This window comes from Melopsittacus undulatus, chromosome 1, assembly GCF_012275295.1.
Source record: "Melopsittacus undulatus isolate bMelUnd1 chromosome 1, bMelUnd1.mat.Z, whole genome shotgun sequence".
Taxonomy (NCBI): Eukaryota; Metazoa; Chordata; class Aves; order Psittaciformes; family Psittaculidae; genus Melopsittacus; species Melopsittacus undulatus.
The window spans coordinates 94,579,537-94,590,533 of record NC_047527.1 but is presented as its reverse complement, the minus strand read 5'-3'; the positions used below and the strand labels follow the sequence as shown (position 1 = coordinate 94,590,533).

The following is a 10,997-nucleotide window of genomic DNA, read 5'->3' as shown; positions in this document are numbered from 1 at the left end:
CTAATACATAGTTAAACTGACTGGCTTATTAGCAAGTGTTTAGAAATTATCTTCTGTCTTTATTTGCAAAAGCCTGCGAGTGGTAAATTATGTAAAAAGCAGGCCTTCAAAAAACAGCTGCAAATGATTAGACAAAACAATAAGTTACTTGATGCTGTCTCTTCTGTCTACAGGGATGTTAGAAGTATTTGCCTGACCTAGTGTTAATATGCAGGGATTATTTTCATACTAATCCCTCTGTAAATTATCTGACAGCAAAGCCGAGCTTTGCCCTGCTTAATGTATATCAAGTGAACTAATGCAGGAAACGCTCACTGTGTGGTCTGCCACTCATCCAGATAAGAGATGAATAAAAATCAGGGAGTGGATGGATTGTTTGGCCACAGATCAGAAGGCTCCAGAAGGAGCACACATGGTCTCAAAGTAATAGAAATAGTACGAGACTGTGTGGGTCTCCCCATTTGCCATGATATTCCTCAGGGACACATTGTGCCACAGGGATGACCTGGCAAAACTCAAACATCATTTCTGTAAGTGGCATGTAGGCATTAACCTCAAATGATCAGTGCAGGGTAATGCTCTGTGAAGATTGCAATCCTCAGCTGTGGAAGCAGTGGAATGAGGAGTGAGGCTATGCCTCCAAAGCCTGCTTGGCAAGCATAATGCTGTCTCACTACCCCTAACACAGAGTGAGCTGAAAGGGCAGCCTGCTATGTAATGGCAGGATGACCAGTCAGTGCTGAATGAGCCACAGTGCTAATTCCTTTATTTTTCCAAATTTATTCTGCTATTAGCCCTTTGATAGAAAGCTGCTGGCAAAGTGCATCCAACTAAAGGTACTTGCAGCCTTTTGCTGCCTCCCTTGGATTTCATGTTCTTGGGAGCTAAACAGCCTCCCTGGTGTGCAGGTTCTGCTGCTGCTCTCCCCCTACAGAACCTCTCTCTGATGGCCGCTAATGAGGATGCTGCAGCCTTCCCCACACTGCTGCTGCTTTCGTGAAGAGCTGTTTGCTTGCACTCGCGCATGATTAGAACTCTCGTATGTGGAAATAGCAGGCTGAGGCTGTGGCAGAAACTGGGAATTAAATCTGCTTATAGGCAGCTTGGGAGGAGGGGATGTTTCTGCATCTGTGCCTTTGCCTGTGATTCACTGTGCACTGGAAACAAATGGAAAATAAAGGCATCAAGACAGCCTGGAGGGGGAAGGACAGAACAGATGCTGAAGAGAAGCCTTATCTGTACAGTGTGGTGGGGGAAGCAGACCTAACCTTCAGAAGAACATCTATCCACCAAAATGAAGTTGGTGATTACCACTTTGACTGAAAATGGGATTTCTTTTACCACAGTTGCAGAGAAAATGGTGTTGGGCTAAGAGGGGTTGCCTTGTAATTTTAAGCCAAAATAGACTAGAAGAGGGAAAAGAAAGAAGGTGAATGTGTAGAAAATCAGACTCTTGAGCAGGGAGGTCAGAGGGTTGGAAAAAGAACAGCTTGGCTCCTTGGGCTGTATTTTGTGCTCTTTGGAAAGGTGACAGCAGTCAGTGCTGGGAGCGGAAGTCATGGGCAGTCCCAGGGTGGAACGTAGACTGCAAGGGGAAAAAGATGCATGACAGGGGAATGATATGTGCAGGGACAGATTGCCCTCAGCTTCACTGGAAAGTACCTGGGGAGCTTGACTGCCCCTCACTGCTCCCCAGCTGGAGGCTGTACCATAGGCTCTTTCAATGAGAACAGCAAAAAGCACGTCGCTGCTGCTCTTCTGCTGATGCTTCAGTTCTGCACCAAAGGATGAAGGTATTAAAACACTACAAGGAAATGGATCTTGAAAATATTTCTACAATATTTTAATCTTTCCAGATTCTTAATATCAACAGAGTAATTTTCTGCTCAGTATTTCTACAAAAGCCCTGTGAGGCACTGACTCTGCTGTGAAGGACTGCAGCCTCTGGAGGTCTCTATTATGGAAAAGCTCTAAGCAACTGAAATAAGATTTAGTGAGATGAAACATGTGGCAATGTTAGCCACAACAGTGTTGCCAGCTTTGCAGCTGCTACTAAATTCCAAACACATTTCCTATCCCAGCAAGTTTCAGTAAGTTCCTCGAGGGTTTTTTTCCCCTAACACCTGGGTAATGCCATGCAATGACTCATCCTCTCTCACACTGCCAAAGCATGTTCAGTTGTGCAGGAGCGATGCACAATGTGACTGAGTGCCTGGCCTGCATCAGCTCTATTAGGCCAGCCACCCTCTGGACAAAAATACAGCATGTGTGTGTCTACCTGTGGGGCATGTTTTAAGAAGGACTGTATACCCATATTGCTACTTTGGGTAAACGAGCCTAACCTCTGATTTCTTTTCCAGCAGGATTTTTATTCCAAATTCCAGTGATGTTAAGAAAAGGAAGGTGGTGAGAAGGGACTTGGTAATAGCTACAGGAGCCAACACTCTCATCTCCTTCAGTGAACTTCACTGTAGAACTGAAAATGTCACATTTCCCCCATGCATGGTTTTTAATTGAAAGCTCTCCATTGGAAAGGTCAGGGCAGCTTAACTCTGCTACCCACACACCGATAGCCAGGCAGGCATGAAAGCTCATCACGGTAAACACAAATCCTCTCAGCCTGAAATGCAAGTGCTGAGGACTCTCTGCCTGGAATAACTAACGAATGGCAGCAGTGACAACCTGTCCCCGGTGTCCTAGTCCTGCCACGTGCCTTGTGAGGAACCACTACCCACCACTCCTCTTCTTGCTGGCTTGCTTTGTAAATATTGCACAACTCCTTACTTACCCATCTCCTCATCTTTTCCTGTTTCGCACTGCTTCATCTGCTTCTCCCCCGAGATTACAATATTATTTTTAAGCATTGGATGCAATGTGCTTTTGCACTTCTAACATATGGGTGCCAGTGAGTTGTTGGACACCCCAAAACTCACTTTGTTTCATTCTCCGTAATCATGTGCATGTGACAACCTCTTGGTTGCCCCTCTTTCCGGTGCTAATGCCTGTATGCTGCCATCGAGTTGCTAAGACAGGCACTTTCTTTGAAGAAGAAAGTTTTACTTCTGCTGCTGTCAGCCACGGTAATTACTGCAGATTCAGCTGAAACTCCCAAAACATGTATGTTCTGATCTATTTAAGGTGTGGAAGTATGAACCAATTCACAGCCCACAAACTCTGGGAAAGGGGAAGAGCACAGTTGTTACTACATACCTGTTGTTAGTGCACTGGAATCTTTTTGATTCAGCACTATCGCGATTTCCTCACCTATGAAAGTTGAAAACAGATTGCATTAAGAGACTCTTGAGTTTCAACTACTGATTTCTCCTTTCAAAATATCTTATTAAATATATAGAGAAACCTGTTTGATAAGAAAGAGACTTCACAAAATCCATCGCTGGCTCACGCCTAGAGTTTTATTCAATCCATTCAAAAAATAGACAGAACTATAAGGTGGCACATATTGTCAGAGAGTACAAATGTCACATCTTTCTTTATATGGTTTAATTTAAATCCATAGATTAAGACAGTGAAATAATTGCCCTGGGTGGGAAAATAATTGAGGGTCTTCCATGAAAGGACAAGTCTTCAAGTTAGCATTTACACAAATGTATCTGGTTAAGCATAACTTTTTCTATCCTCTATAAAAATATAAACAGCATTTCAAAATGTCTTTAGATAAGTATGTTAAGGTCATCTAACATGGCATCAATGTACTGGCAGAATATGAGGCCTGGGCATGTCAAACCATGTTTAGTAATCCATACCCATCTGAAAAGAAAACGTATCGTATGAGCTTCAAACATAACACAACATAATGAAACAATATCAAACCAAAGATACACAAGTACATATTCCTCCTCCCATATGGATTCCTTCCATTTATTTTTGTTAACATGGCAATAAACAAGACAGAAGTGGCAGTTACGCACAGGTTAATTGTAACTAGGATCAAGTATAACTTGCCCTTCCCAGAAAGTAACATCACTGGGAAGTGAGATGAACCTGGATCAAATTAAGGGCACTCACTGCCATGTATGTTTTACCTGTGCAGTATTACTTTGATGCAGGCTGTAGAATGTGACAGGAGGACAAGTGCAAATTACAAGGGCAGAATCTTTGCTTCCCAAACAGCAGAACCAGGAGTTAAAGGTAAGACTAAACAGTATCTTACTGGCAAGAAGAAAATTAAACAAAAAGCCAGCTCATCTAAACTTGAAATAGTGGGATGTGGGGTGCTCTTGGTACAGCTGTCATAAATGCACCCTATATTTTCCAGGGATGCAATCTGATAAGCTAAACACGGAATCGTTGTTGCAAGGACTTACTGGTTCAACACAGATTAAAATGTTTGAAAACACTGAATATACTGGTCACAGATCTAATCACATCATTTCCCTTTTCTCAATCCTAAATTTGTATTGGAGCAGCTTCCCTCTCAGCTGTGTGTTTGTATAGCAGAGCACTGGATGTTGTAATTGACTAGCACGTATGCCAACAACGGCTGATATTTTCCAGTTAAAGTGATCTACAGGTGAGAAACAAAACCTAAGGGAAGGGTCAGGTTTCAGATAGAGGTTGGACATTTTGAACTTTGGACAACGTGACAGGTATCTTTGACTCTCCCGGTGCTGGAGCTTTTGTGACAGGGTTTGCATGGGCTTTTACATCAGCTATTCTCTCTTTGAATCTCTGCTGGAGGTACTTTTCTTCTTTGGAGTAACTTTTAGCAAAAGCAGACATCAGCAGACACACTGCCACGCTGGACCCTCCAACGCAAAACAGGATTGCTCCTGCCAGCTTGCATATATCAAGGGACCCATTAAACTGAATGGCACGGGTATCTACCACAACAAAATCATCTTTCCCAAGAGCTTCGATTTTCGGTGGCACAAGAAAACCCACTACAAGAACCGTTAAACCTATGAGCATAAAAGCGGTCCCAGAGATGAGTCCGACCTGGAAAACAAAGAAACAAAACAAATTAATATGCGTTTCCATTTTTTTGTTGGTAAGTGGTCCTAGAAGGCATCTAGCTTTTACAATGTCTTACAGGTACAGTTTTCTCTTCCAGGAGAAGGATGATATTTTTCTTTCAGGTCATTACGTGACACTACCAGAACTAGAATATATGGAGAAACTGTCTTTTTACAACTTTAATTCAGCATTTACATTTTTGGAAACAATGGAACATGCATTTATACATCCAAAGAGCACTTCATGTCCATAGACCCTGTCACAGAGAGGATCATAGTTTAAGCCCAGTGCTGTGTGACAGATATTTTTAGCTTTAGGTGGCGGTTAGCACCAACATTTCAATCCCTGCTGATAGTCATATAATCATAGTGTCATATCCACCACTTGTTTTTACACCATGAAATTCCTTCACAGGGATTAGAAGAAAGTTGCTATTGCTATGAACAGATCAGAGAGTATTTCTAGCACATTTCAAGTGTAAGTGCAAAATCTGGTTTGCACAGAATGCCCCTACCATCAGAGCAGAGGGGTTAAATTAGATGGTCTCATGGGCCCCTTCCAGCCTCTGATGTTCTCCAGTTCTGGCAAGTTCCCTGACCTTAACAGAGATCTTGCAGTTTTCTTGATCCCTAAGTCACGCAGTCCTAGAGTTACTGCTGTTAACTTACCAGTCCTACTCCCAAGTTTGGCAGCACTACTGTGGATGCAGAGCAAAGGTAAACTACACTTTCAAGCTAGGTGTAGAGTTTCCCTGGCAATGCTGTGATGTTTCAGTGATATGGCTCCTTGTGACACAGAAATTAGAGGATCTGAAGACCCTAGAACTCCCTCGGAAATTGATTAATCTTGGTAAGAACTCCCTGCTTTTAGACAGGTTGTAACTCAATCATCTCAGGGAAAACTGAGTGACAGAAAGCCTTAGTTACTTTCCCATGTAACTTAACTCACAAGTTACATGAGAAAGTACTGCAATGTGAGTTTCTAATGCCAACAAACAGCAACATGCAGTACCTTCCAGAATGTAGAGCTCCACCTGCTAGGCGATCTCTGGATCTGAAAATCATCCTCATACTCCCAAATCGAAGCTGTGCAGTCCTCATAGAACTGATGCAGGTAGGACCGAACTCCATAGCGTTGGTACCCTGCCTCAGTTCCGCCCTGCGCATGCTTGGACCCACAGATGTCAGCATAGGAGCTCATCCTTCCTACCTGCAATGAGAAGTTTCATGCAGAACAGTTTATTAGTGATGTAGAAGGAGAGGAAAACTAGAAACTCTCCAGCTGACATGAAGAAAAGCATCCCAGGAGAGACATTTCCTTTATGTTTTTTCCAAACAAAAAAAAGAGCCTGGTAAAGTTGCATGCAGTGATTCAGCTCAAGAGAACCCAAGGCACTCAGTGTCTTGGCACAGCACAGCTTAAAAGTGCTGAAGGGAACATTCCCTCCCATATGCAGGGTGCCCACTCTCCATCTTTTGTACCAGCATGCCACTACATTTCTGTGCAGACAGAGAAAAGCAGAATATATCAGGTAAGGTCCTACACCTGGGTCTGAGCAATCACAGGCACAGCTACAGGTTGAGTGGAGAAGAGTTTCAGAGCAGCCCTGCAGAGAAGGACTTGGGGGTGTTGTGTTGGTTGATGAGAAACTTAGCATGAGCCAGCTTCAGTGTGCACTTGCAGCCCAGAAAGTCAACCATATTCTGGGCTGCATCAAAAGGAGCGTGACCAGCAGGTCAAAGGAGGTGATCCTGCTCCTTTACTCTGCTCTCGTGAGACCTCTCTTGGAGTACTGTGTTCAGTTCTGGTGTCCTTAACATAGAAACGACATGGAACTGCTGGAACAAGTCCAGAGGAGGGCCACGAGGATGATCAGGGGACTGGAGCACCTCCTGTATGAGGACAGGCTGAGAAAGTTGGGGCTGTTCAGGCTGGAGTAGAGATGATGCTTTGAGACCTCACAGCAGCCTTCCAGTATCTGAATGGACTATAAGGATGCTGGGGAGGGACTCTTCATTAGGCACTGTAGTGACAGGACAAGGGTAACAGGTTAAAACTTAAACAGGTGAAGTTTTGGTTAGATATAAGGAGGAAGTTCTTTACTGTGAGGGTGGTGAGGCACTGGAATGGGTTGCCCAAGGAAGTTGTGAACGCTCCATCCCTGGCGGTGTTCAAGGCCAGGTTGGACAGAGCCTTGGGTGACATGGTTTAATGGGAGGTTTCCCTGCCCATGGCAGGGGGGTTGGAACTTGATGATCTTAAGGTCCTTTCCAACCGTGACTATTCTATGATTCTAATAAAATCCAGCATCCCCAAAGCGCTCACATTGCTTCTCATGCAGACTGCTTCTATGAGTTCACTAGGGTTTGCAACCTTAAGAACCAGGAACTGGGTAAGGTTTTTTAATATTTTTTTTACCAAGATTTTGGAATGCAGAGCTTAAACGCTGATAGAACTTTCATAGCCATGAGAAACAGAGGAAAAAGAAGTCCCAGACAGACTGAAACTGTATGTATCTTGCACTTAAATATGGATAATTAAAACCAAAAAAGATGGAATGCCATAACAGCACCAATCTGCTCACTAAAGGGAGTGAAATTAAAATACTAAACCTGTGGCAAACTGCTGCTTCCTTAGATAAGTCAATGCCCAACTCCTGCTGACTTTAACAAAATCACGATTTTGTCTGCTATGAAAACTGCCAACAATGTTCCCTGCTCTTTCCACTTCATGGAAGCTCTCATAACACACAAAATTTATATTTAACTATGCAGGCCCCAGGTGTGAACTTGCTTCACAGGTGTGATGCTACAGAATTCATTAAAGTAATTCTAGCCCCTAAAAACTTGAGCAACAGGTCCATGTTATTTAAATTGACTGATTTGCCTTTAAAGAAGTTCAGAAAGTCTTAGTCCAAAGGGAACTGTTAATCAGTAGTTGCAACTGAATGTCACAGCTCAAATTATATCAGCTTTAAGCAGTTCATCTGATTGCCACAGCAATTTTACTCAAAGGGAAGGAAGGAAGGTCTGACGTGCTCACAGCAGCTAGGGCCTCCGAATTTCACAGCCCTGTGGGCCTTTGCCCTTCAGGAATGAGTGTTCTTGATGGGTATGTTTTGAGGTACAAAACTAAAAAAAGAAGTGGTATGGATATAAGTATGAAATCTAAAGTCTTGTGTGGAAATACTTAAAATAATTCTACTTTTGGAGCCTGTTTGAGCAGAAAGGAAGTTTTTTTCCCCCTAAGGTCAACAAAGGGGAGGACCAGACATAACATGACCAGAGAGTGTGGCCTTTCGAAGCTCACTTGCATTACTCCAGCTGCCACCAGAAGATAATTTTAGGGCTTCTCTAGTTACTCCAGAAATCAGGTAAGGCACATTGCAACTGTAGTTATTGCAATGAGTTTAAAAAACCCTCGATGTTATGTGACAGAAAACTGTATAAATATGATCTTGCATTCACTGCACTGTCTGTAGGTTTAGTCAAGAGAAAGGAGGGTGTTTTGTTACTAACAGTTTGACGAAGAATTGTCTGTAGGAACCACAAAGCCTGAGATCACTTATATTACAGCTAGATTCTTTAGCAATCTGAAGTGCTAATACATGGTTTTGGCCAGGCATATGAGAAAAATGGTAAGAGCTGAGAGATGGAATAAAACCCAAAATAATGATCTTTTGCTTGTAAGATTTTTTGATAGCATCACATAGTATGACCTTCTAAAATGGAAGGAAAAGAGAAAAAGAGGACTGCCAACATCACTAATTCTTCTCAAGCATTGTATATTAGTCCTACTGAACATTTTCTTTATGCTCAGACTCTTCCACTTACAAGTGATCTCCCATCTCTTGGAAAATATCTTGTCTACTAGAGAGAAGGGAAGAAAGCTTCCCAGCCCTATATGACTCATAGAAGCAGCCTGGTAATTTGGCCTAAGATGGTCTCTCTTCTCAGCTTCAATGCAAACATAATGTTGGTGTTCTTGCTACTTACAGATGGGGCAGAGGAACTGACACAGTCACACTATGGTGGGAGTAAACAGTTCTCCATAAATAAGAGGGAAACATGTGTCACAGCCATCAACTTACATCAGATGAATAAATACTGCAGTAGCTACGATCTCCTAAGTGTTGATGTATATTTGCATGTCTCACCTTTATGGCTGCGAAATTAAATGCTGAAATGTTGGACAACTTGCTAAACAGAGAGTCACGGTTACCCCATCCATGTAACACACAAGATCAGAACATGCATCCAGTGGTTTAATCATTAGAAGTTCTTCCTTGCCTAAACCCGAGGTGCCTAGGAACACGTGGGATGTATGATCACAGCTTCAAAGCACACCACTGCATAGTAGCAATCCATCCCCTAGCAACTTTTGTTTCCATGGCAAAAGCTTGTCCTGTTTACTTTGAGCTTTACTATTCTCCACTGATCTGGGGAGATGTGACTGGGTTTGTGAGCAGGCAGATTAAAAGATGAGCAAGCTCTAAGAAAAATCACTCAATACATTTCCCAACTACTTTGCTTTCTTATTGCAGGGTTGTACACATTTTTTAAAAAACCCTAAAACATACATAAGAAATTGACATCTGAAAGGCAGGACGAAGCAAATGAGGATGTGCTATTGCCCTGCGACACATAGCCCTAGATGGAAGCCTCAGACGCTGATGGGTTTGCATAGGTGAAGTCTCCCTCTCCAGATTTACACACTTGGACCCTTCTGTTCAGAGGGCCGTATTTCCTACCGAAAGCAAGTTCCCTGGAAGAGTGAACACTGGAATAAATAACCTCCCTTTGGCCGCAGCCTCCGAGATGGCCGTTTTGATACCTCAGACCCCTGTCACACCAGCCTCCAGCACCTCCCCAGGTCAGACGCTGGCCCAGGTCGTGCTCAGCCTCATCCTGTCCATCACGGCCGAAGCGAGCCTTCCTGCGGCCGCGGCTCCGGCCTCGCCGGGGCTGGGGGAGAGGGACGAGCTGCTGCCGCTGCTCCCCGAGGGCGCCTGGGGTGCCCGGCTGCCTTCCGGGGCGACTCCTGCGCCGCTGCCGTTCACGGGGGAGCCAGCGGGGCCTCCCCTGTGCGGGGACAAAGCCCAAAGGGGGGCGCAGGGGGCAGCGGCCGCGCAGACCGGAGCGCAGGACGCTGCGCCGGCCGGGCGGGACACGCTCTCCATCAACCGTTTCCCGGGCGAGGCGGAAGAACCTCGCAGCGCCCGCACTTCGGCGGGTATCCCGGTCCCCGCTACCCACCGCCAGCCTTCACCCTCCAGCCCGCCGCCGCTACCGGGCCCCCGAGGGCAGAGAGGCCGGCCCGGCCGCGGCGCCCCCTAGCGCAGCGCGGCGCGCATGCCCCCCGGGCGGCAGCAGCCTCCCCTCAGGATGCCCCCTCACCCGGGCTGGGGGACGAAACCCTCAGGTCCCGCCGTGCACACAACTCCCCATCCCTTCCGCCGGGCGGCCGATCCCCCACGGCCACTTTCCCCTCGGGAAGCCCGGTGCCGTGTGCCTCCCGTGCGGAGCCCCCCTTCCCGCAGCCGAAGTTTGCGGAGAGGCCCGGTGCCGCGGCCCGAGGTTACCTGTCCCTCCCGCCGCTCCCCTCAGCCGGCTGAGCAACCGCAGCGGCGCTAGCTGCGGCTCTCCCGCGCCGGTCCCATCTCCGTTCTGCGCCGCGCCGGCCCCAGACACCACGTATTATGTACGGCCCGGAGCGCCGCTCGCTCCCGCTCCGTGCCTGCGCACTGAGCCGACGCCACCGGGAGCGGAGGGGCGAGGGGAGAGCGCGGGCCGTCGCCCCCGCCTAGGGCGGCTTAGTGGCGGGGACAGAGAGGGGACGTCGGGCCTGGGAGGGTCTGCGCTGAGGAGGGTCCCCCCGGCCGCGGCGCCGGTGGGGCCGTTCCCCGAGCCGGGCGGGCGCACTGCGTGGCTGCCCCAGGTGCCTACCAAGGTCGGCGGGGCGTCCTGCCGAGGTGGCGGGAGCTGGAGGGACCTTGGGGCAGGTCTCTAATCGCCACCCTCATC

General features: G+C 46.4%; 1 protein-coding gene across 2 annotated transcripts; it reads right to left on the bottom strand.

The window, feature by feature from the left end:
• Positions 1-3,391: 3,391 nt before the first annotated feature.
• NRSN1 (neurensin 1) lies at positions 3,392-10,748 on the bottom strand. Of its 2 annotated transcripts, none has more exons than XM_034062991.1 (3): positions 10,556-10,748; positions 5,986-6,183; positions 3,392-4,956 (listed from the first exon to the last, which is right to left on the bottom strand). In XM_034062991.1, the coding sequence occupies exons 2-3, from the start codon at positions 6,172-6,174 to the stop codon at positions 4,558-4,560; spliced, it is 588 nt and encodes a 195-aa protein (XP_033918882.1). In that variant the 5' UTR covers positions 6,175-6,183; positions 10,556-10,748; the 3' UTR covers positions 3,392-4,557. The 2 variants fall into 2 exon arrangements, with proteins under 2 accessions (XP_033918882.1, XP_005149925.1); XM_005149868.4 differs by lacking the exon at positions 10,556-10,748 and adding an exon at positions 8,970-9,010.
• Positions 10,749-10,997: the final 249 nt, after the last annotated feature.

What these genes read in the sequence shown, in the direction of transcription:
- NRSN1 (XM_034062991.1), bottom strand. Translation starts at nt 6,174, where the DNA reads ATGAGCTCCTATGCTGACATCTGTGGGTCCAAGCATGCGCAGGGCGGA. An exon ending in GGAGCTCTACATTCTGGAAG is followed by an intron (nt 4,957 to 5,985) that starts GTACTGCATGTT and finishes TTTGTTTTCCAG; the next exon opens with GTCGGACTCATCTCTGGGAC.